This window comes from Microcebus murinus, chromosome 2 (genome assembly GCF_040939455.1).
Source record: "Microcebus murinus isolate Inina chromosome 2, M.murinus_Inina_mat1.0, whole genome shotgun sequence".
Taxonomy (NCBI): Eukaryota; Metazoa; Chordata; class Mammalia; order Primates; family Cheirogaleidae; genus Microcebus; species Microcebus murinus.
In genome coordinates this window covers 102,783,689-102,806,703 of record NC_134105.1, presented here as the reverse complement: position 1 = coordinate 102,806,703, position 23,015 = coordinate 102,783,689, and the positions used below count along the sequence as shown (strand labels likewise).

General features: G+C 43.9%; 4 protein-coding genes across 30 annotated transcripts in view; 3 read left to right on the top strand and 1 right to left on the bottom strand.

Moving 5' to 3' along the window:
- The window catches only part of UBAP2L (ubiquitin associated protein 2 like), a 46,259-nt gene extending 45,853 nt beyond the window's left edge, over nt 1-406 (bottom strand). For 12 of the 21 annotated variants that reach the window (XM_076000169.1, XM_020285398.2, XM_076000176.1 and 9 more), the window contains exon 1: nt 256-372. The gene's annotated coding sequence lies outside the window, so the exon portion shown is untranslated. Of the gene's footprint in view, nt 1-255 lie in introns of all 21 variants that reach the window. The other 9 variants (XM_012791205.2, XM_012791208.2, XM_076000174.1 and 6 more) reach the window with 3 other exon arrangements.
- Nucleotides 407-610: 204 nt separating this feature from the next.
- Nucleotides 611-10,505, top strand: LTAP1 (lipid transport auxiliary protein 1). Of its 3 annotated transcripts, none has more exons than XM_012791220.2 (7): nt 612-952; nt 1,336-1,437; nt 5,465-5,582; nt 5,776-5,829; nt 6,480-6,646; nt 6,734-6,792; nt 9,558-10,505. In XM_012791220.2, exons 1-7 carry the CDS (start codon nt 887-889, stop codon nt 9,751-9,753), a joined length of 762 nt encoding a protein of 253 aa, XP_012646674.1. In that variant the 5' UTR covers nt 612-886; the 3' UTR covers nt 9,754-10,505. The 3 variants fall into 3 exon arrangements, with proteins under 3 accessions (XP_075856272.1, XP_012646674.1, XP_075856273.1); XM_076000158.1 differs by having other exon boundaries at nt 613-875; XM_076000157.1 differs by lacking the exon at nt 1,336-1,437 and having other exon boundaries at nt 611-952.
- Nucleotides 10,506-11,133: 628 nt separating this feature from the next.
- Nucleotides 11,134-13,999, top strand: CFAP141 (cilia and flagella associated protein 141). Its single transcript, XM_012791221.2, has 4 exons — nt 11,134-11,256; nt 11,615-11,655; nt 12,850-12,979; nt 13,547-13,999. The coding sequence occupies exons 1-4, from the start codon at nt 11,140-11,142 to the stop codon at nt 13,646-13,648; spliced, it is 390 nt and encodes a 129-aa protein (XP_012646675.1). The 5' UTR covers nt 11,134-11,139; the 3' UTR covers nt 13,649-13,999.
- Nucleotides 14,000-20,741: 6,742 nt separating this feature from the next.
- The window catches only part of TPM3 (tropomyosin 3), a 29,998-nt gene continuing 27,724 nt past the window's right edge, over nt 20,742-23,015 (top strand). The window contains exons 1-2 of one of the 5 annotated variants that reach the window (XM_020285408.2): nt 20,742-20,936; nt 21,538-21,663. In XM_020285408.2, the coding sequence (XP_020140997.1) occupies nt 20,820-20,936; nt 21,538-21,663 (243 nt within the window). In that variant the 5' untranslated portion in view covers nt 20,742-20,819. The remainder of the gene's footprint in view (nt 20,937-21,537; nt 21,664-23,015) is intronic. The other 4 variants (XM_020285405.2, XM_020285402.2, XM_076000156.1 and 1 more) reach the window with 4 other exon arrangements.

Here is a 23,015-nt window from a genome sequence, read left to right as displayed (position 1 = left end):
CCGCCCCGGCCACGCTCCCAAATCGAGGCCCCGGCTCTGGCGCGGCCCACTAGGCCGCGAACCCAACCATAAACAAAACCTCCGGCGGCCGACTCGAGGGGGGGCGCCAAGGCTCGCATGACTAGGAGGGGGTGTACAGTGGGGGAACACACGATGCGGGGGGGCCTACCGAGGGAGGGGGATACGGCGGGGGCAGGGGAAAAAGGAGGGAGGGTAAAAGGGGGATCGCGGATTTAAAGGGGCCGCGGACAATACCCGGCCCCGCCGCGCTGCCGCTGCCGCCGCCGCCGCCGCCAACGCCGCTGCGCTCCCAACTTTACCTCAGTCTCCTCCACACTGACACCCCGGGCCGCGCCGCCCCTGTCACGTGATATAAGATTCCCTCCTCCCCACCCCCCTCCCTCCTTTTCCCTCTCGCGCTCGCTCTCGCGCCTTCCCCCTCCCACTTGCCTTCCTGCGTCCCCCGGTACGTGACGTGAAAAGAGACGCGCACGCAAGCGTGCGCGTGCCTCCTCGCCACGAGACACTGCTTTCCGGTTCCGCGAATCAACCCCGCCTACTCCACGGAGGCCCCGCCTCCACTACGTGACGTACTGATGGCCTCCTCTTCCTCTTACTGGCGTAGTTCCGCGTCTCTGCGCTCTCAGCTCCCGGGTTCCGTAGCCTGCCTAAGTCACGTGTCGGGGGGAAGCGGGAAGGCGTCGTTTTCCCTTTCTAGCCCCCCCCATCCGCCATGTTTTTAGGCCGGGTTTGTCTTGGTCTTCCCCCATAAGGAAATGGCCGGGGAGCTCCAGGAAACCCAGGCGCCGTCACTTCGGCGGAGCCCGGGCTGACGAGGCAGGGCAGCGGGGTAAATCCGAACAGTTCTGCGCGAGGTAGGGAGGCCATGGCGTCCGGCAGTAACTGGCTGTCCGGGGTGAATGTCGTGCTGGTGATGGCCTACGGCAGCCTGGTGAGGAGATCCCCCACCCCATTCCTGCTATCGCATCTGACCCGATAGAGACCCTCCTCTTGTGGTGTTCCATGACTTCATTCTCCACCCACTCACCTGGCTGCTTCTGAACTTGACTCCTATCTCAGAAGTAGCTGGGAGTTTAATTCAACGACCTCAACCGGCCCTCCCCTGACCGAGAACCCTCCCTTTAAGTCCTAGGGCACAGACCCCACGCCTCCCGGTTACTGGCTTCTTTGATCTACACGCGTGTTTGACCGCCTTGCTTTGCCCCAAGTTTTGCCCTGAAGCATCCCTGAAAGCCTGAACCTGGGGATTTGGAATGAAGGCATGCTTTTTTAAAAAAACTTTTTATTAAAGGTTCTTTATGTCTTTTTGGACAGGTGTTTGTACTGCTCTTTATTTTTGTGAAGAGGCAAATCATGCGCTTTGCAATGAAATCTAGAAGGGGACCTCATGTCCCTGTGGGACACAATGCCCCCAAGGTAGGTCCTTAGGGTACAAGATAAACTTATTTCTCCAAGTCTTTTTAGGGACAAGAATGAGATTTCCTCTGCCTTTAGAGATGACTTTCATTTCCGTGTTTCTTTGCCCAGTTACCCCTCTTATTAGTTGAGCGATAACTGTTAGCCCTGCAACTTTGTTTACCTGCCCACTGCTGTGGCACTGCATGTAGCTTAACCAGGAACCTCAGTCTTTGGATCTGCAGAATGAAGAGCTTGGATTGAAGTTTCCAACTGTCCTAAGATGTTTCCCAGTTCATCTTAAATTACCTGGGTTTATTTTGTTTGTTTTGATTTTGTTTTAGAATGGGGTTGGGGTATGGTTAGCCCCAGAGCAATGAAAAAGGTTGCCTTTGCAGAACTTTAAAGTCTTTAGATTCTTTTTTTTTTTTTTTTTTTTTTTGCGACAGAGTCTCACTTTGTTGTCCAGGCTAGAGTGAGTGCCGTGGCGTCAGCCTAGCTCACAGCAACCTCAAACTCCTGGGCTTGAGTGATCCTTCTGCCTCAGCCTCCCGAGTAGCTGGGACTACAGGCATGCGCCACCATGCCCGGCTAATTTTTTATATATATATCAGTTGGCCAATTAATTTCTTTCTATTTATAGTAGAGACGGGGTCTCGCTCTTGCTCAGGCTGGTTTTGAACTCCTGACCTTGAGCAATCCGCCCGCCTCGGCCTCCCAAGAGCTAGGATTACAGGCGTGAGCCACAGCGCCCGGCCAGTCTTTAGATTCTTTAATTGCATCATTTGTTATATACAAGCCATGAAAAGGAAGCAATTTACCATAAAACATAGAAAGTGAATAAGGGTGATTTGTTACTTTTGTCTATACTCTCTCTCCTTAGTTATTGCCTTCCTTTCCTTGGCTTTTTTTTTTTTTTTTTTTTTTTTTTTAAAGAGACAGGGTCTCTGTCACACAGGCTTGAATGCAGTGCAATGGCATAATCCTGGCTAATTGCAGCCCTGAACTACTGGGCTCAAGCAATCCTCCAGCCCTCAAAGTAGCTGGGATTAGATATGAGCCACTGCACTTTGCCCTTTCCTTAGCTTTAAGTATCTACAGATGAAATTTTGCCTCTATCTCAAACCTCTTTCTTAAGTTCCATACTTATATATCCAACTGCCTACTTGACAGTTCCATTTAATAAACATCTCAAACATAACATGTCTGAATCGGAACTCTTGATACCCAACTGCCACCCTCATCCTGCTGCTTCAGTCTTTTGCCTTTTAGTAAAAGGCACCTACTACCCTTACCAATCTCTTTGTTTATGGCTTTCACCACCACCACCACTGGGATCCTGCCCCACTGGTTGAATTTCCCACCTTTGCTACTGTGACCTAGAATGGTCTCCACTTGGATAGCTCATTCATTGTTTAGATCTTAGCTTAAATGTTACATTCTCAAAAAAGGAATGCTGATTGCTATTTTAAAGTAGGTCCCATCTCTGTATTTTTCATGGTACTCTGATTTTTTCTTCATAGCATTTATCATAATTTTTCTTTTATACATATCTATTTGTTTAAAACATGCCTTCGTCTTCCACTAGACTTTAAACTTAAAGAATGCAGGTACCCATGCCAGTTTTGTTCACCACTAGTAAAGCCACAGCCCACATTAGTAGGTACTCAGTAATTTCTTCCTTTTTTTTTTTTTAGGGATCTCACACAGGATATACTCAGTAATTTCTTGCTTTCTTGCAAAAACAAGTTAATGCTAGGGCCTACTTATAACATGTATTCAATAATTTGTTGTAAAGTGAAAAACAGATTAATGAGAGAGCTAGGGCTAGTGCACTGTCAACTCCTAGAACAGTGTTCTTTCATTAACTAGTGTTATTAACCTTCCCCTCCTTGTTCTTTGCTGACATATTACATGGAAAAGGTCAAGGAGGATATGGCCTGAAACTTCAACTGTGCTCCTTCCACCTACCCCATCTCCTTCCTTCCACCTACCTCTCATGAGAGGGACATAGGGTTGTTTCTAGCACATCATGAATCAATCAGAACTTTGGCTATTTAGGCACCCCCTGGCTTATATGAGATCAAGATTCCTTTTGCTTTAAAAAATTCATCTAAATTTCATCCTTTGCTGGTGGGTTAGTAAGTTAGTAAGACCACTTTGGAAAATAACTGGGTATTATCTAGTAAGATTGTGCATGTACCTAATCTGTGGTCTGCCAGTTCCCTTCCTACCATAGAGAAATTAATTTTTGCTTATGTGTTTTAGGAGACATGTACAAGAATATTCATAGCAGCATTGTTAATATTTAAAAGAGTAACTTGAGCTGGGTGGGGCGGCTCACACCCGTAATCCTAACACTTTGAGAGGTTGAGGCAGGAGGATTGCTTGAGGCCAAGAGTTCAAGACCAGCATGAGCAACATAATAAGACCCCAACTCTACAAAAAATAAATGTAAAAAATCCCAAACTTAATCCAAATGTCTACTTTTAAATGGATATGTAGAGACATACTGTAAGGAATGAAAATAAAATGGAGATAAGTAATAAATGAGAGAACACAAATGAATCTTCAAAATATTTTTGAATGAAAAAAGTATATTGCTAAAATTAATGAATCTCAAAGACATGCTGAGTGAAAGAAGCCAGAAAGCCATTCACCAAAGAATATGTACCATATGATTCCATTCCATTTATATGAAATTCTAGAAAAGACAGAACTATACAAGAGAGCACATCATGTTGCCTGGGGCTGGAATGGGAAGATTGACTGCAAAAGAGTATGAGGGCACATTTTGGGATGATGGGAATCTTTTTTATTTTGATTAAGATGGTGGTTGGAGGGGTGTATTTGTCAAAACTCATCAAACTTATACACTTAAATGTGAATACATTTTAAAAATAGGTTGCAGAGGAATTCATAAAGTACTTTTTCCATTTGTATAAAGTTCAAAATGAGACAAAGCTAAACATCTTGTTTATGGTAACGTGATAAAATAGTGAAGAAAGTAAGAGGACTGTTGACAAGGTTTGGAATGGGAGGCATTCAATGAGGGATGGGCACGCAGGACTTCAAAAGCATTGGTAATATTCCATTTCATAAACTGGATATTGTATTCAGGTGTTCATCTTACTGATTTTTAAATTATTTAAAATGTACATATATAGTATCCATATTCTGTGTATGATATATTTCACAATGGAAGTTTCTAAGAAGTTACAACAAAAATTTATTTCCTGATGCTCTGGTATCCTTTTTAGGCAAGAGAGATGGATATGAAACTGATAATAGTGGTTGCTTCTGGATAAATTAGAGGTGGCACATTTTTAAATTTTATACCATGGATGTGAATTACCTATTTTAAAAGTTAAATATGCTTTAATTTTCTTTAGAAAATTAGAAAGTCCTGTGGTCCACCATGTGGAATAGTCACCAAACTATTATAGACTAAATATAGGCCTCCTTATAGATTTTTTTTTTTTTTTTTTGAGACAGAGTCTCACTTTCTTGTCCAGGCTAGAGTGAGTGCCGTGGCATCAGCCTAGCTCACAGCAACCTCAAACTCCTGGGCTCGAGCGATCCTACTGCCTCGGCCTCCCGAGTAGCTGGGACTACAGGCATGCGCCACCATGCCCGGCTAATTTTTTATATACATATCAGTTGGCCAATTAATTTCTTTCTATTTATAGTAGAGACGGGGTCTCGCTCTTGCTCAGGCTGGTTTTGAACTCCTGACCTTGAGCAATCCGCCCACCTCGGCCTCCCAGAGAGCTAGGATTACAGGCCTGAGCCACCGCGCCCGGCCTAGATTTTTAGAGTAGATTATGAACCCAGTTGTTATCCATTTTTCCCCAACTCACGAAGTTCTTTATAACACTAACCAAGATTCTTCTAAGTACAATTTAAAATCTGGCAATTTTATTAGCTACAAGAGCATTTTCTCTGCTTCTCTTGTCTTAGTTGTTCAAATACTCTGCCTTCTTTTCCAGAGTGTTGGGAAGCAGATTGCAGGGTAAGTAATTATGTATTCTTTTCTCTATGTGAACAGGACTTGAAAGAGGAGATTGATATTCGACTGTCCAGGGTTCAGGATATCAAGTATGAACCCCAACTCCTTGCAAATGATGATGCTAGACTGCTACAGCTGGAAACCCAGGGAAATCAAAGTATGTAGCAAGCTCTTGGAGGATGCTTCAGTGAGGAGTTCCACAAGTTCAGAATTCCTTTTGCAGCTGCTGGCAAAGCCTCAGTTATTCCTGTTATTGGATATATGCTAGATGCAGGGAGGCAGTTTATTAGCTTGCTAGAGTTTGGGGATTATTTGAGGGTTATGCCTGAGACCAATCTTTTTCTCAACAGATTGCTACAACTATCTGTACAGGATGAAAGCTCTGGATGCCATTCGTGCCTCTGGTAAGGGCTACCTGACAGGGTGCATTCTAGGATCCTGAGAGCTCACCTCAGGAACAGAGTGATGACCTACTTTACGTGTTAGAATTTGTCCTTTCTGCATGTCCTTGGCTAGTAGGAATTTCCTAGAGTTTTGAGAGTACTAGATTGCTGTTTGCCAAAGACATGATGTTAGCAGGGCAATTCTTCTCCAAAGAGTCTGGGTGTTTTTATTTTTTAAGGTTCTGCTTTTGAAGCCTTTAGTTTGATGAATTGGATGGTGATAATTGCTTGTTTTTCCACAAAGGACATGTGACATCTGCTCTTTCACTAAGCACAAGATAGATGGGTCTTGAATTTTTTTCCATCTTGTGACCACTTATCATATATACTCTGTCTCTACCAAAACATAGTTTATATCTTAAAGCCAGGATTGGTGAGTAGGATGGTAAAATATATGATGACACTATTATGTATCATTACTCAGCTTAAAGTCGTGTTGACACCACCAAATGACCAGTCAGGCACAGCTCTATACCTCTCATCTTAATTCTGTCAGAAATTCCCTCCACCTCAACTCACTCATTTCATTAGATCCATTTCTAAGTTTGGAAAATTAACTAGAAAGACTAAATTATGGGAGAAGGGTTATAACTGTGCTGTTATCTCCTCAGAGATCCCATTTCATGCTGAAGGCCGACATCCTCGTTCCTTAATGGGCAAGAATTTTCGCTCCTACCTACTAGATCTTCGAAACACAAGCACTCCTTTCAAGGGTGTGCGCAAGGCCCTCATTGATACCCTGCTGGATGGTTATGAGACTGCCCGCTATGGGACAGGGGTAAGCTGGATGGTCAGTTTTTCCTTTATGGAGCTAAAGGGATGCCCCACACTGAGAGATCCTCACTCTTCCTTTCTCTTTCCAAAGGTCTTTGGCCAGAATGAATACCTGCGCTATCAGGAGGCCCTGAGTGAGCTGGCCACTGTGTGAGTTTGGAGGGGAACCTGTCAAAGGGGGCTGGTTAGAGAATATGGTAGTGCTGGACTGTTCCCACAGTGAGAAGACCTTCAGAAAGTAATGTGAGCAAAATCCATGATACCGTAAGGGTTGTCAGGTTCTAAACTATTAGAACTGCCTCTTGCTCACATTAGAAAGCAGTGCTACTATACAAGTTAATAAGAGAAGCTTCTACTTTCATATGCATCTTTTTCTTTTCTTTTCTTTCTTTTTTTTTCTTTTCTTTTCAACGGTCTCATTCTGTCACCCACACTGGAGTTCAGTGGTGTGATCATTGCTCACTGTAACCTCAAACTCCTGGGATTAAGTGATCCTTTCTGCCTCAGGCTCCCAAGTAGCTGGGCTATAGGCATGCACTACCAAGCCAAGCTAATTGTTCTGTTTTTTGTAGAGATAGGATCTTGCGATATTGCCCAGGCTAGTCTTGAACTCCTGGCCGCAAGCCATCTTCCTGCTTCCACCTCCCAGAGTGCTGGGGTTACAGGCATGAGCCACCACCACCCTTTTTTTGATCCAGCTCAATAAAATGTCAAAAATCAGTGTAGCCTAACAATGGGAATAAAGTTTTGCGACACACAGGGATTCTCTCTGTTCTGGGGTCTCAGTGTCATTTTCTCTTGATCTGATAAAAGAATTAAATGCCACCCATTTTTATTATCACTTAAAGCCTTAGTAACCCTGTCTGAAACAGAGGGCATCACGGTAAGAGTCAGCTGTTGAGCATTTGTGTCATAGGAGAGGAATCATGACTTTTGTTTGGGAATGTTATTAAGTACTAAACATAGCTTCACTATGGTGTTTATATAAATGGTAAAATGAAAGTTCTTGGTGAAGAAGGAAAGCCAATCTAGAGTAAAAAATTAGTTGCCAGCTATAAAAAGAACACATCTGTTTTCTGCTATGTTGAATATGACTCTCAAGAGGTAAGAGTCTTCTGTCTTCTATCCCTAGAAATTAGCTACCTTGTTCTTAAAGACAAAAAGTCCTAGTAAAAACTGCTTAGATGTCACCAATGTACACCATAGAGAATAAAAAAGAAAGAGAAAATTATAATTATTAAAGTTTCAAATAATAATTTTTAATAAAATTTTTTTTAAAAACCTGCTTAGAACAGTAATGGAAAGTGACATATATATGGAGACTGGAAAAGGACATTTGGTCTGAACGTTGGTAGGAAGCCTGTTCAAAATTCAGTATTTGTCTGTTTGAAAGACAAATACTGAATGATTCCACTTATATGAGCTATCTAGGTAGTCAAACTCAGAGACAGAAAGTAAAATGGTGGTTGCCTGGGCCTAGAGAGAGGGAGAAATGGAGAGTTGTTTAATGTGCATAGAGTTTCAGTTTTGCAAGCTGAAAAATAGAGGTTGATTGCACAACAATGTGAATATATTTAACACTACTGAACTGCAGTGTGAAAAATGGTTAAGATAATAAATTTTATGATTTATTTATTTATTTATTTATTTTTGAGACAGATCTTACTTTGTTGCCCCAGGTAGAGTGCCTTGGTGTCAGTCTAGCTCACAGCAGCCTCAAACTCCTGGGCTCAAGTGATCCTTCTGCCTCAGCCTCCTGAGTAGCTGGGACTACAGGCATACACCACCATGCCTGGCTAATTTTTTTCTATATATTTTTAGTTGTCCAGCTAATTTCTTTCTATATTTAGTAGAGACGGGATCTCGCTCTTGCTCAAGCTCGTCTCGAACTCCTGACCTTAAGCAATCCTCCTGCCTCGGGCTCCCAGAGTGTTAGGATTACAAGCATAAGCCACCATGCCCAGCCAATGTTATATATATTTTGAAGTTCTGTCTCTGATTTCTAATTTCTAGAAAGGTTCAAACCTTTCTAGTACAGTGAAAAGAAATACATCAAACTTGCCCAGGCACGGTGGCTCAAACCTGTATTCCTAGCACTCTGGGAGGCCAAGGCGGATGGATCGTTTGAGCTCAGGAGTTCAACACCAATCTGAGCAAGAGCGAGACCCCATCTCTACTAAAATAGAAATTAGCTGGACAACTAAATATATATATAGAAAAAATTAGCTGGGCATGGTGGCACATGCCTGTAGTCCCAGCTACTCGGGAAGCTGAGGCAGAAGGATTGCTTGAGCCCAGTAGTTTGAAGTTGCTGTGAGCTAGGTTGATGCCAGGGGACTCTAGCCCAGGCGACAGAGTGAGACTCTGTCTCAAAAAAATAAATAAATAAAAAAGAAAGAAATTATTACAAACTTCAGTTTAAATTCCAGGTCTGTCACTTACTGACTTTGTAACCTCACCCATGTTAATTGCTGACCCTCAGTTTCCTAACCTGCAAAACAGGGTGATAACTTATATGGGGGATATTGGGATGTTGGTAAATTAGATATTGGGAGAGCACTGGGTGTAATGTCCTAACATGTTGTAAGTACCCAATAGCTGCTTGTGTTCTTTTTTTTTTTTTTGGTATTTGGTTTTCAAGGGACTCTCTTTATGTTAGCTGTATATATACATTGAGTGAATCAGTAAAGTTAAAAGTTTTCTTTAAGCATAGTAAACCAGAGGTAAGGACTTGGTGGGAAATTGGTTTCTCTGTTATTTCTAAGCTACCAGATGGGATTTTAGTAACTAGTTTACAAGAAACGACAGAGACCATCTGTGGCTACCCTTGTATTTATGGGATGGGATACGTCCTGAATTATATTCTTTCATTAGTCCTCATTCTGTCTGTGACCTCCCTTCTCTGTATTCTTCAGGGTCAAAGCACGAATTGGGAGCTCTCAGCGACAACACCAGTCAGCAGCCAAAGACCTAACTCAGTCCCCTGAAGTTTCCCCAACAACCATCCAGGTGACATACCTCCCCTCCAGTCAGAAGAGTAAACGTGCCAAGCACTTCCTCGAATTGAAGAGCTTTAAGGACAACTATAACACATTGGAGAGTACTCTGTGATGGCGCTGAAGAACTCTCACAATAGATTGAGCCAGACAGTTGCAGACAGATTGAGCAGACAGGCTGCTTGCTGGGCAGCCCTCAGGACATCTGGTTTAGCAGGCGCAGACTATATCAGCTGAAGCTCCCATTGTGTCCAGAGTTCTTAGAGCTTGTGCCTAGAGAGTCATTCCCAACCCTTTCTTACAGGCATTTTTAGAACACTGGCTAAGATTTTATTTTCTGCCAATGGCACTTTTTTTTGGATTTAAATTCAGATGTTATTCTCAGTGTTTCTGTCAAAGCCTTCCTTAAACATCTTCACTTGGTTTCAGCCATGGTTGGTGTGCCCTGTTCCAGGGTTTTAATCCCATAGGTGAGAGTTGGAGTGGAGTGTTTTCTGTATCTACCCCTTTGTTAATGGTTAAATAGAAACTATTTGGGTATACGACATCTCAGAGTTGATTGGTGGAAAAGGCAGATAGAAACTGGTGAGGGGATGGGGTGAGAAAGTGGGTGGTATGTGGAACAACTTACCCCGGTGCTTCGCTTAAACCAAGATGTGTTGAAACGTTACACAACTTTCCTAACATGCAAGGATCTATCCTTCCACTTTCATGCCATACTCCGTTGTGAATAAAAGGGAATGTTCTGGCACCTGGTATAATCTATGCCAGGCTTTGAGATAATAGGAAGAAATGGTTTCCCCAAACAAGCCAATGCAGTGGTCTGACTTATAAATTATTTAATAAAATGAACTATTAAAAAATAAAGTATATGATTGATTCTTTTTTTTTTTTTGAGACAGAGTCTCACTTTGTTGCCTAGGCTAGAGTGAGTGCCGTGGCGTCAGCAACCTCAAACTCCTGGGCTCAAGCAATCCTGCTGCCTCAGCCTCCCGAGTAGCTGGAACTACAGGCATGCACCACCATGCCCAGCTAATTTTTTCTATATATATATTAGTTGGCCAATTCTTTCTATTTATAGTAGAGACAGGGTCTCGCTCTTGCTCAGGCTGGTTTCAAACTCCTGACCTCAAGCAATCCGCCCACCTCAGCCTCCCAGAGTGCTAGGATTACAGGCGTGAGCCAGTGATTGATTCTTTTAATCAAACAGGCATATGATATGTTCTCTGCACATATCTAACAGGATATAGGGCATAAGGATTTGCCTCCAGAGAATTGGTAGAATTGTGTGTATACCCTGGACCTAGGACCATTCAGATACTCTTTGGGACCCCAGCAGAAGAAATCCTGAAATAGGCACTGTGGCCTTTGCTCATAGACTTGCCTGCGTCACTTAGAGAAGTCTGCAAAACCAGGATTCTCTTTAGGTCTCCAGGGCAACAGGCCAGGTGACCAATCAACTCCTAGGCCCAGGGTCATTGTTGGAGGCATAAATGTTGCTATGACTACTGAAACCTTGGTGACTGAACTAAACAGAAAGGAGAGTGCCCAGTCTCCTAAGACCATATCAAGCAAGTCTGTAGACATGTCTATGGAAAAGATGACCAAAATAGAAGAGGTACGCGGAGTTGGAAAGAAGGGCTGGGTTGGAGGAGTTTCCCTTGATGAGGTTTCCAGATCAGTTTACCAGAAGTGCATCATTTTTTGGGAAAGGCTTTTGATGTAACAGAAGGATAGATTGTAGTTAGTAACAGGAGTGGGAGGCTGTATCTGGCACATAGTAGGTATTCAAATACATCCCACCTCCTGCATGTTTTCTTTGATCCATTCTGGAAGGAGTAGAGCTTTCTTCTCCCCACTGTCCCTAGAGTAGTGACTGCTTACTCTCAAGAGAAAGATGTCTCTCCCTAGAACAGGGTACTGGGGGCAAGGTACTGGAGATGAAGGCAGATCAACAGAATTCCCTTTTCTTGCAGAATTTTCAAAGGGCCATAAGTCTTAAGAGGATGGTCGACAGGTAATCTCTGCTTCTATCCCCTCCCTTTACTTTCAGCTTGACCTTTCCACTCCCCTGTCCTCCCTGAGCTACCTCCCAACTCTATTCCATCTTGTTAGGGGATTATCAAGAAGGCAAACAGATGTGGAAGGGGATAAGAAGCAATCTTGTTCTCCAAGCAGAGCTCAACCTCCAAGTGCCCACTAGGTTTGGCTGTATAGACTGTATGGTTTTTAATTGCTTCCTGCTTCCAATTCTCTGAAGGAAAATTAGAGCAAGTTTTTGTTGTCTTTTTATTTTTTAAGAATTCAAGTATTTGTTGCCTGGCTTTGTACTAATCATGTGGTAGGTATTGCAGTATTTGTTAAATGAGTCGATGAGAAACCTCAAAAGGTAGCAGTGCATATCTGTTTCACCTGGTGAGCTTTTTAAAAAGTTCTGATGCCCAAGTCTTATTATCCTAGGAGATTCTGGTTTAAATGGTCTGGGATGAAATAAGAGAAGCCTCTTTAAGCCGAATGAAGCAAATTTCTATGTGCTAATATGAAAAGTCCAAATTATTAAGTAACACTTCTTATGTAAATGTATCATCTCTCATTTAAAAAAAGATATACTTGCAAGTAAATGATAGAAAATTTTTCTGGAAGGATGCACGAGAAACTGCTAAATTCGTTGAGAAGGACTGGGGCAGAGTGAAGCTTTTACTTTTCATTTAATATATTTCTATGTGGGTTAAATTTTCTAGTCATGTGGAAAAACTACTTTTGACTTTTTAAAAAATGTCAACAGTGTATATGTGCACATACATATATGCATGATGTATATTCCTTTGATGCATTAAAAATCTTTTTTTTATTGTTTAAAAAAACCTTAATGAAGATTCCAGTGTCCAGCCAGGGTTGAAAATCACTGGTATGATAGAAGGAATATTATCCCTAGAGAAATTAGAGACCCAAGTCTGCCACTAAGTGACCTTGGGCAACTCAAGTTTCCTTGACTGTATTGTGTAAAAATCAATGCCTCTGCCACATGATTATTATAATGATTAAATGGCATAATGTATACACTAGGTTCTAAGTTACACTTTTAAGGACTTTACATCTTCTGACATTGATACAGAGGTTCTGGGTGAAGAAGCAGTCTCCACTCATGAGGTCTTTGTCTCCACTTCTAATTCTAACCCGTTCAACCTCCACCTCTGTGTACCTGGGGCAGGTGGCAAAATTCACATACTACCTGTCTGTGGCAAATGACATTGAGCCAGAGAAGAAACCCATATGCCACCCTAAGGATGCAGGAGACCATGGTACAGGAATTGGCACTGGCCAACAAGCAACTACTGATGGTGAGTTCTATTCATTACTGCTCTGTGCCTTTGCCCACTAGGATTTCCAAGCTCTTGGTCTCTGTCATTACTCACCCATCTCATTTGCATCTGAAGTTTTCACCATTACAGCAGAACAACAACTCTAACTTCAAATGCCAAAGCTCTTTTTCATTAAATGATTCTTTGCATCCAACTGACAGTGGCACATTTAAAGTCCTAAAGTGCATTCTAGTCCCTGCTCCTTTCATCTTGGTGAGACTCAAAACTGACTCTTAGTGCCCAGCACCCGCCTGTCAGTATCTCTCTCCCCCTGAGTCATGTAACCCGAGTACCTAGCAGAGTTCATGGTTTATGGTATGTTCTCAGCAAATATTTGCTGAACATGGGGCTTCACCTGTGGAGAAAAAAATTGGATAGGCTTCTCCACTGGTTCAGCCTCTCTGCTCCTGCCTAACTTTATGTCACAGTTAAGTACAGGTCCAAGAGAACACACGTAATAGGAAATCAACCAGGGAGAAAGAATGAGAAAGGGTGGTAAAGACAGGGCAAACAACACACTTTATTCTGCCCTCCCCTCCCCACCAGGTCCGTCAAGCTGCCCTGCACCAGCTGTTTGAAAAGGAGCATCAGCAGTACCAGCAGGAACTAAATCAGATGGGCAAAGCTTTTTATGTGGAGAGACTCTGACGACATCCAAAACACCGTTCTTCCATTTTCATCATGCCTGCTAACCTAGCCTTCTTGAGCCTCTACCGCCTTGAATTTCCTTCCCAAAACATTCCTGGATCTAGTGATCTGCCTAGGACTTAAGACAATGCTCCCAACTCTTGACCTCTTCACTCTCATGTCGACCCCCTGCTGCTATTTGGGAAACTATCTATGAAACAATGGTTAAAAACAAGAGTGACGCCTTGTGGTCAGAGTGGGATATACAGTGTTGGTGTAAGGGGGCGGGGAATGGGGTGGGTGGACAATGTGATTTGAGAATTGAGAATCCCAACTTGGTTTAACAAATAAAGCTAGCTCTTAGATCACTGGGCTCATTCTCTCAGCTCTAACTCTTGATTTGTTTCAAAAGTGCTTACTTCTCAGCTACCATAATCTTAACTTCCTGGATTTTGCTCACCACCTCTTAGATCTCACTTTCACTGATCTTTTCTGTAAACTTGGACAAATTGCTCTGACTGTGGCTATTAATCTACAGGAACTGTGGTGCTTGGGTGTTAGGAAGCCTGCATTTTAGATTTTGAGTCAGCTAGTTATTGTGAAACCTTGAGCAAGTCTCTTTCCTCTGGTTCTGAATTCCCACCTCTGCAAAATGAGAGAGTTCCAAACTTAAATGCCATCAGGATTCAGGCTGGTAATGTGGCAGGTGTAAGGAAATAAGGATTGGTGGGATTTGTAGGTTGCTGGGAAGAACATGCCCAATCGAAAGGCATTCAAAATTCTGAAAAATACTGAAAAGTACTGATTGATCATATGCATCCATAGGCCATAAAGAACTTCACTTATAAGGGTCCACTTTGCAAATGATGGGATGCAAATGACATCCCAAACCAAAGAGACCCCATTTCACAGCCAGTGGCAGCTGTAGAAGCACACCATCACTCCCTGATGTCAGCACCTTTATACACTACTTTGCCCTGTGCTCTCACCTCACCATTGGTGCCCTCACTGGTCACTTATTCTATCCACATGATCTTTTCCCACACTCAACTCCATGTGCCTGTGTCTCTACTGCAAAACTCACACCCTTCCTTCCCCACTCCCTGATGAATCCTGATGAATCCCCTATTATTCATCTCCTAGCTGTCAGTATTTTTCTTTTCTCTGCCCCTACACACCCCATTGATCAGGAGCACTGAGAGGCCACAGGGTGCAAGGAGAAGAACACAGGCTTTGGAGTCAGGTGTGGGTTCAAATTAAAGAGGTTTCATCTCTTTAATTCTTATGTCATGGCCGGGCACAGTGGCTCACACCTGTAATCCTAACACTTTGGGAGGCTGAGGCGGAAGGATTGCTTGAGCTCAGGAGTTCGATACCAGCCTGAACAAGAGCGAGACCCCGTCTCTACTAAAAAAAATAGAAAGAAATTAGCTGGACTATAAAAATAAGGTAACAAATATATATATATGTAAAAAAAATTCTTATGTCATCATGTGTAAGGGATTTAACTTATCTGAGCCTCAATTTCCTCTTCTGAAAATGAGGACAATAATACCTATCTCATAGGATCACTTTGATAAGTAAGATAATGTACATAGAGAGACAGAGCAAGTCCAGTGCTTAGCACACAGTAGGTATCCTCCATTTTCCCCCTCAGGAGATTTCCTTGTGACCCAGGTCCTTCAGAGATTGTTTGTTAGTCCTCTGGCCAGTCCCCTTATCCAGATCAAATGTCATTCTCCATCCCATACCCATCCTTCTCTCTGTCCCATATATCTATTCATCACCCAGCTCCCATCACTTCTAGTTCCCAAACCCTCTTTACTCAATAAATGCTCATGAGTGCTTACACCAAATGATATAGAGTTCACAGGCTGGTGAGAGAGGCAGCTGTTGAACAAGTAATGAAAAGTATGACGTGAGTTTCAAAGGAGACAAAACCACACACACATGGCCTGAATTTGACCCACAAGCCTGAGACTGGGTCTCCCATTCCTTCTGTTTCCTGCCCTGTATTTCCTGGAGGTCCATCTTGCCTTCACTTGTTTCATCTTCCCTCATGTATGTCTCCCAGGCCACCCCCTGCTTCTATTCAGGCAGTCTAGCCTGGTGTTAGGAGAAAGGCTTTAACACTGGACAGAGTTGGGCTTCAGTGCTAGCTCTATTACTTACTGGTTTTGTGGCCTTGTGCAAATTATTTTGATTTTCTGGATTACAGTTCCTTATACAGTATGTAAAAATTGAGATAATGCTCACTGGGTTGCTGTGGGGATTAAATCACTTAGTAGAGAGTCACACTTAATGTCCAATAAATGGTAACCCATGATGATATTTTCTTTCTCCTATGATAGCTTTTTCCATTTTTATATCCTCTCTATTACCTGGCCTTACCCTACCTCCCACCATGTTCCCTCACCAACCCCTTCTATTTCTCTTTTTATTTTTTTCTTTTGATCTTTTTTCTTTTTTTCAATCGCTTGAAAAAAACAAGCTCTTCTATCTCTCTGTTCCTCTTTCCTCTGTTCATGTGGACCCACAGAATGCCCCAACCCTTCTGCCTGATTCCTGACCTTGGCCTCTTACCCTAGGGCTTGTCAATGCCAGACTGGCTCCAATATTGGCAGATCAGCCCCCTACAGAGCCCATCTCCTCTGATCTTGTCTGTCTATTCTGTCTGCTCTCATTACATCACCCCATTGCTCCCACCCAGCCCCTCTTCATTCTGTGGCTGATGCCTTACCCAGCTCCTCTGGCTCAGAAAGGCTCAGTCTGTTTGAAATGGCTGAATAGGAGAGCTGAAGGGTCTTCATCAGAGGCTATCTGATGTTTCTTCCTAGTTATGCCATTCAAAGTTTCCTTCCAAGACAGCTGCTCCTCCCCTACATCAGTATTCCCATTCTGCCTCTGTTCCCCTAGTACCCCAAACACTAAAGTCCTTTCAATTCCTGCTAGTCTCTTTCTCAGCTTCTCTTCCTCTAGCCTCTGGTTCTCCAATGTGGGTAAGTTTCTTAGAGAAAGGGACTAGAATTTGGGAGGTTAAGAATAAGAAAGTAGGCCAGGCGCAGAGGTTCATGCCTGTAATCCTAGCACTCTGGGAGCCCGAGGCGGGCGGATTGCTCAAGGTCAGGAGTTCGAAACTAGCCTGAGCAAGAGCAAGACCCTGTCTCTAACTATAAATAGAAAGATGGCCAACTAATATATATATATATAATGAGCCGGGCATGGTGGCACATGTCTGTAGTCCCAGCTACTCGGGAGGCTGAGGCAGCAGGATTCCTTGAGCCCAGGAGTTTGAGGTTGCTGTGAGCTAGGCTGACGCTGTGGCACTCATTCTAGCCTGGACAACAAAGGGAGATTCTGTCTCAAAAAAAAGAGGAAGAAAGTAAAAATCACACACACCCTTTGGGAGGAATAAAGGAACAAGGACATAAGATAACATCATAGTTGCCTGCCTTGGGGCCTGTATGCTCATTTGTTAGTCTTCCCCTGGAAGGCAAGAGCCACACAACAGGAATTGACTGGGGCTTGGGACAAGCTATCGATCTAGATCAAGGACACTGTGGAGTTGGTGTATGCTGGGAGGGGAGGTGTCCAGAATGGGAACAAGGACACATCGAACAGGCCTCGGGGCTGAAGCAGAGTGTCCTCCTCCCACCCCCACCCTTCCCTCAAAACCCCCAGCCCCCAGTGCAGCTATAACTTGGGCTCCTTTCTGCCACAGTGGAGAGAAGCATCTGCATGCTACGTGACATTCAACAAACCTGATTCTCTTCAAAAGAAAAATCCCCCAGATGGGAACCAGGCTGGATCTCTGTAAGGGAAGACCTTGGAGAAGCCAGCCCAGGAGTTCTTGTCATAAAAAGCCCCAGAAGAGGAGGGGAGCCCTAAGGACTGCAGGCTGCTTCTTGGCAGAGGGAGTTTCCTCCTTTGCCCTTGATCTAAAGGCTTAGTTTCAATTCTGCCAGGAAGGGGGGAACCTGCCTTCTCTTCTAGAGCCCATGCTGGAGCCTGCCAGTGAGACAAGTTGTTCTTCTGCACATCCAAGGGTGACTTTAAGGAGGATACCTGGAGGACATGGGGAGAAGGTGAGAAGGGATAAGATGGAGGAATGAAGAAGCCAAGCATTTTGGAAGTTCCTAATGGCTACTTATCTGTAGCACTTGAGAGCAGAAGGATACCACAGTGGTGTCCACTAAAAGGACTTCATCAGTCTTGTGGGGGTGATCTGGAAAGGTTAAGAATTCTGTTGGAAAGGTAAAGCAGGATATACAGGCCCCAAACCCCACCCCCGGAAAGCCTCAGGGCAGCTGGAATGGCCTTGAAGAGAGCAGATGGCAACTTTGATGAGGAGCTGCTGACACTGCTGATCCTCTGGGCACTGGAGCCGTGACATCAGGGGGAGAAACTCCATGTGGGAGTGCTGGGGAACACGATAGGTGTCGGATGTGGAGTCCTGCCAGGTATTCTTCCTGGTTTAGGCCAACGTGATCCAGCAAAGGGCAGGCACTTATAGGAGAGGAGCTAAGGCAGGGATGGCACGAAGGGCACGTGAGCAATAGCTGGCTGTGTTGGGAGGTGAAGACCACAGGCCAGTGCCCTTCCTCAAGGAGATGGCTCTCCCTCTAGACAAGATTGGTGCCTGGTGTCTCTGCTCTGGCCTTTCTTTGCAATGGGCAGGAAGGCAGATGACCACCAAAGCCCTCCTGCCTACTTCTGTGTGATATGTTTGATATTGGGTTGTTTAATTAGGAACCAACTAAATGTCAAACATATTCTTATAGCAGTAGGCAACTCAGCATCACCCTCTTTCCTACCTCAACCTTTGGGGTTCTGGGACTCCTGTTATTTTACTGAACCTTTTGTCTCTAGGACTTCTCTTGAAAGACCAGTAGCTACAACCTATGTAGATTTCAATATTAATGTAAAGTGCTGGTTCGGGAGTGGGAGACAGCTGGAATTTGAGGATCACTTGCCCCCTTATGCTAAAAGGGATTATATCTCTTTTCCTAATTTTCTCTTGTCCTTGTTTTTTCTCCTCCTTATTCCCCACCCCACCCCCATTATCCACTGCTTCTTTTCCCTGGGACTCTCTTCTTCCCTATGCCCTTTCCCTGGTTAGTCTCCAAGGAAAGGAGACTTGGTTTCTCTGCTTTCCTTCAAGATTGAGCTGATGGTTTATCTGCCTATCTACCTCTAGAGACTGGAAAGTCTCAAGAATGGATTCTAGCTCTGCTCTGCCATCTGTCCTGGTGGGCGTCTCAGTTCCCCCTTGCTGGGGCTTAGCATTAACACTATCCTTGACATAATGACTAAGTAGAGCCATTTATATTCTTCCCTGATAGCTCTGGTCTCCATGAACAGTGCCCACATCTCCCCTGCCATATTCTCAGGTATATGGTGCCAGTGTACTCGGGGGATCAAATGCCACCTGTCAGTAACAAGCCTCGCAGTAGAAGAATAAACATGGCCTGGAACTAAACTGGGAAGAATAGAGCTAGTAATGATGATTATGATGATGCGATGGGTTGTGGGAAGGAATAGTTAAGAAGTGAGGAAATGAAGAGAAGAAGAGTAGAGAGAACACAGACCTGTGTAGGCACAAAAGTTCTATTTTAAGATCACTATGGGAAAACAGAGGGCATGATCCTGTTGGATTATTCTGACCCTTCTCTGTTTCTCACCCCACCCCACTTGTAGTTCTGAGATTGCCTTCCAGATCCCAACACTATCCTTTTACACTATTCCTGTGGCTCTTAGGGGGGAGAAACAATGTCTCCTGGCTGATTAGAGACTCCCAAAATAGCATAGCAATTTGATCTGGAGATCTGGGAGAACTGTCAAGGATCATGAGGGACCTCCCCTCTTCACTGTTGCCCAAGCTCACTGAATACCAGGAATCAAAAGATGAAACTCAACCTGTGGAGTTTGACCAGCATCCAACACAGTTTAGGGGATTGAAAGGGGGAAGCTGAAGGGCAACTAGGACCCTCTGGACAAAAACTGCCATTCTAGAATCATGAAAATATCCTTCTCTATTTCAATGTTCTCTCCCCTCTTTATGCTCTTTCCTTTTTTTCCTTTTTTTTTTTTTTTATTAATAAGCTGAACTTTGGGCCGGGCGTAGTGGTTCACGCCTGTAATCCTAGCACTCTGGGAGGCCGAGGGAATCGGATTGCTTGAGGTCAGGAGTTCAAAACCAGCCTGAGCGAGACCTCGTCTCTACTAAAAAGAGAAAGAAATCAATTGACCAATTAAAAACATATATACAAAAAATTAGCCGGGCATGGTGGCACATGCCTGTAGTCCCAGGTACTCAGGAGGCTGAGGCAGTAGGATTGCTTGAGCCCAGAAGATTGAGGTTGCTGTGAACTAGGCTGATACCACCGTACTCACTCTAGCCCGGGCAACAAAGTGAGACTTTGTCTCAAAAATAAATAAATAAATAAGCTGAACTTTGGCCAGACTCTCCTTGCTCTTTTTTTTTTTTTTTTTTTTTTTTTTTTGAGACAGAGTCTCGCTTTGTTGTCCAGGCTAGAGTGAGTGCCATGGCGTCAGCCTAGCTCACAGCAACCTCAAACTCCTGGGCTCCAGCAATCCTTCTGCCTCAGCCTCCCGAGTAGCTGGGACTACAGGCATGTGCCACCATGCCCGGCTAATTTTTTATATATATATCAGTTGGCCAATTAATTTCTTTCTATTTATAGTAGAGACGGGGGTCTCGCTCTTGCTCAGGCTGGTTTTGAACTCCTGACCTTGAGCAATCCGCCCGCCTCGGCCTCCCAGAGAGCTAGGATTACAGGCGTGAGCCACCGCGCCCGGCCTCTCCTTGCTCTTTTAAAAGACCGGTAGAGCTGCCCAGTACGAATGGAAAGTTTCAGGGTCAGAGAGAGCCTCTCCCCTCCCCCATTTTCCATTGTCTAAGATCAGCCTCAGCTGTTCCCAAATGTGTTTTTGCCAGTGATGTCAGTCCATCAAAGTGTCTCACCCTGTGTTCCCTCAGGAGAACAATGATGGAGTAGAGGGAGCTGGAAAGACCATATTAGGAACAAGAGGTGGAGCCATGAGCACAGATAAAGGCTCAAGCCTGGGTAACTCCTAGTCACTCAGGAAGCAGCCCCCCTTAGTCTCCAGTTCTTGCCTTAGTCTCCAGTTCTCCAGTGTCCACAGGTGAGCCTAACAACAGCCACTGCTCATGATGGAGGCCATCAAGAAAAAGATGCAGATGCTGAAGTTGGACAAGGAAAATGCTCTGGATCGGGCAGAGCAAGCTGAAGCTGAGCAAAAGCAAGCAGAAGAAAGAAGTAAACAGGTAAGCACTGGCATTGGTCTCTCTCACCTGCTGGTGAACAAGACTAGACTATGAGATGGAAGCAAGTTTTTAATGGGAAAATCAGTGACCACTGGCGCTAGCTCCCTCTTTGGGTAGGAGGTGTTTCTCAGCCTCATTGGAGGGGCAGAGGACATCTAGGGTATCTGCCTCAGACTGCCTGTGTGACCTCAGGAAAGTCAGTGGCCCCTTCTGAGCCACGGTGTTTCTGCTGAATTTAAGTAGAACCGGACCATGTTTTGGAAGAACCCCTGACTTCTGGAGGAAAAGGTAAGAGTTTAGCATGTACCATCTCTTTTCCCCTAAACAGCATCACAGGCATCTATACCCTTAGACAGTTACCATCCAAGGGTTTTGGATGAAAACCAAGAGTGGCTTGGTCATCTTAGGGTCAGAGATTATAGGGTCATAAGCCAAGCTATAGCATAACTCCTGAGGCAGTGGGCTGGAAGTGGCTGGGGAGAAAGTGTGTATCTCTGGGGATGGTAACATGGAGGCTGGGCTCAGGGGTCCAAAAGCTCAGGGTCCAAGCCTGCACTGTTTTGTATGAATGTCTTTGTGTGTGACTCTCTGGCCCCTACAGCTGGAGGATGAACTGGCAGCCATGCAGAAGAAGCTGAAAGGAACAGAGGATGAGTTGGACAAGTATTCTGAAGCTTTGAAGGATGCCCAGGAAAAGCTGGAGCTGGCAGAGAAGAAGGCAGCTGATGTGAGTATTAGAGAGATGAGGGATGAGTTTCCAAACACATTTTTGAGATACTCATAGGTTCACAGAAGATAGACATATATACCCACACACTTTTGCATATAAACACATGCTGATATATCTTCATAACGGCATATATTTTCTTTCTTAAAGATATGTAGAAGTCTCATTTTTGTCCTGCCCAGGAATTTATTATCTTTTCTAGGATCTGCACAAGAGGAGGGGACTCTTAAGTCCAGACTGCTATCACTTATCCTACCTCCTCCCCGAAGTCACATTCTTAGTTTTTGTGTCCAAGGCTTGGCATGTAGATATGTGTATTAATAGAGAACCTCTCATCTCTCAACTGCCCAACAAAGCCAGCTCAGATTTCACAATGGGAAACAGAGGTCACATTGACCCTGGCCCTATATGGGTTCATTTATCTTGGCCAATGTGGACATCTACCCTTAAGCCACAGAGACGCCATAGGAAACATTGTTCATATTGCAGCAGAGAGGTCCCTAGAGTGATAGACTATAATAGAAACTAAAAAGTAATCTAAGGGGCAAAAATTTTCACTATCAGGCCTTACTCTATGACCTTGAGTAAATTACTCAGGTTTTCTAGGGCTGAATTTTCCCATTTGAAAATTATCAATTCTCTTTTTCCATTTCATATTACCCCATAACCACCCACTTTTCTTCATCTTCAACTTCAAAGTTTGCCACAAAGATAAATTAGAGACTAGATAGAAAAGTATTTTAGAAGAAAAGTACCATAGGAGTCTTAGCAGCAACAAAAGAATGTCCCACTATTGATGGAAATACAGTCAATGATCAGCAAACTGAGTTAATAGGAAAATAGGAACATGTATTATTCAAAATCACATTTGTGACTCATGCCTGTAATCCCAGTACTTTGGGAGGCCAGAGGAGGAGGATTTTTTGAGGCTAAGAGTTTGAGACCAGCCTGGGCAACATAGTGAGACCCCATCTCTACAAAAAATAAGAAAAATTAGTTGTGCATGGTGATACAATGCCTGTAGTCCCAGCTACTCAGGAGGCTGAGGCAGGACATCACTTGAGCCTAGGAGTTAGAGGCTGCAATGAACTATGATCGTGCCACATGCCATTGTACTCCAGCCTGGGTGACAGAGCAAGACCTTGTCTCTTAAAAAAAAAATTCTAAAAAAGCCATAAAATCACATTTAGTTTTAGAAAATAGCTAGAAGGACAGAGTGAACCATTCATAAATGCTTCCAGACCCCCACATTTAGCCTCTCTACCAATAGTTTTCTGATCTTGCTTTTAGCTTTCCATCACTTTCAGTGGCCAAGGAAAGTGGTGAGCATTGAATATATAATGCCAGAAGTT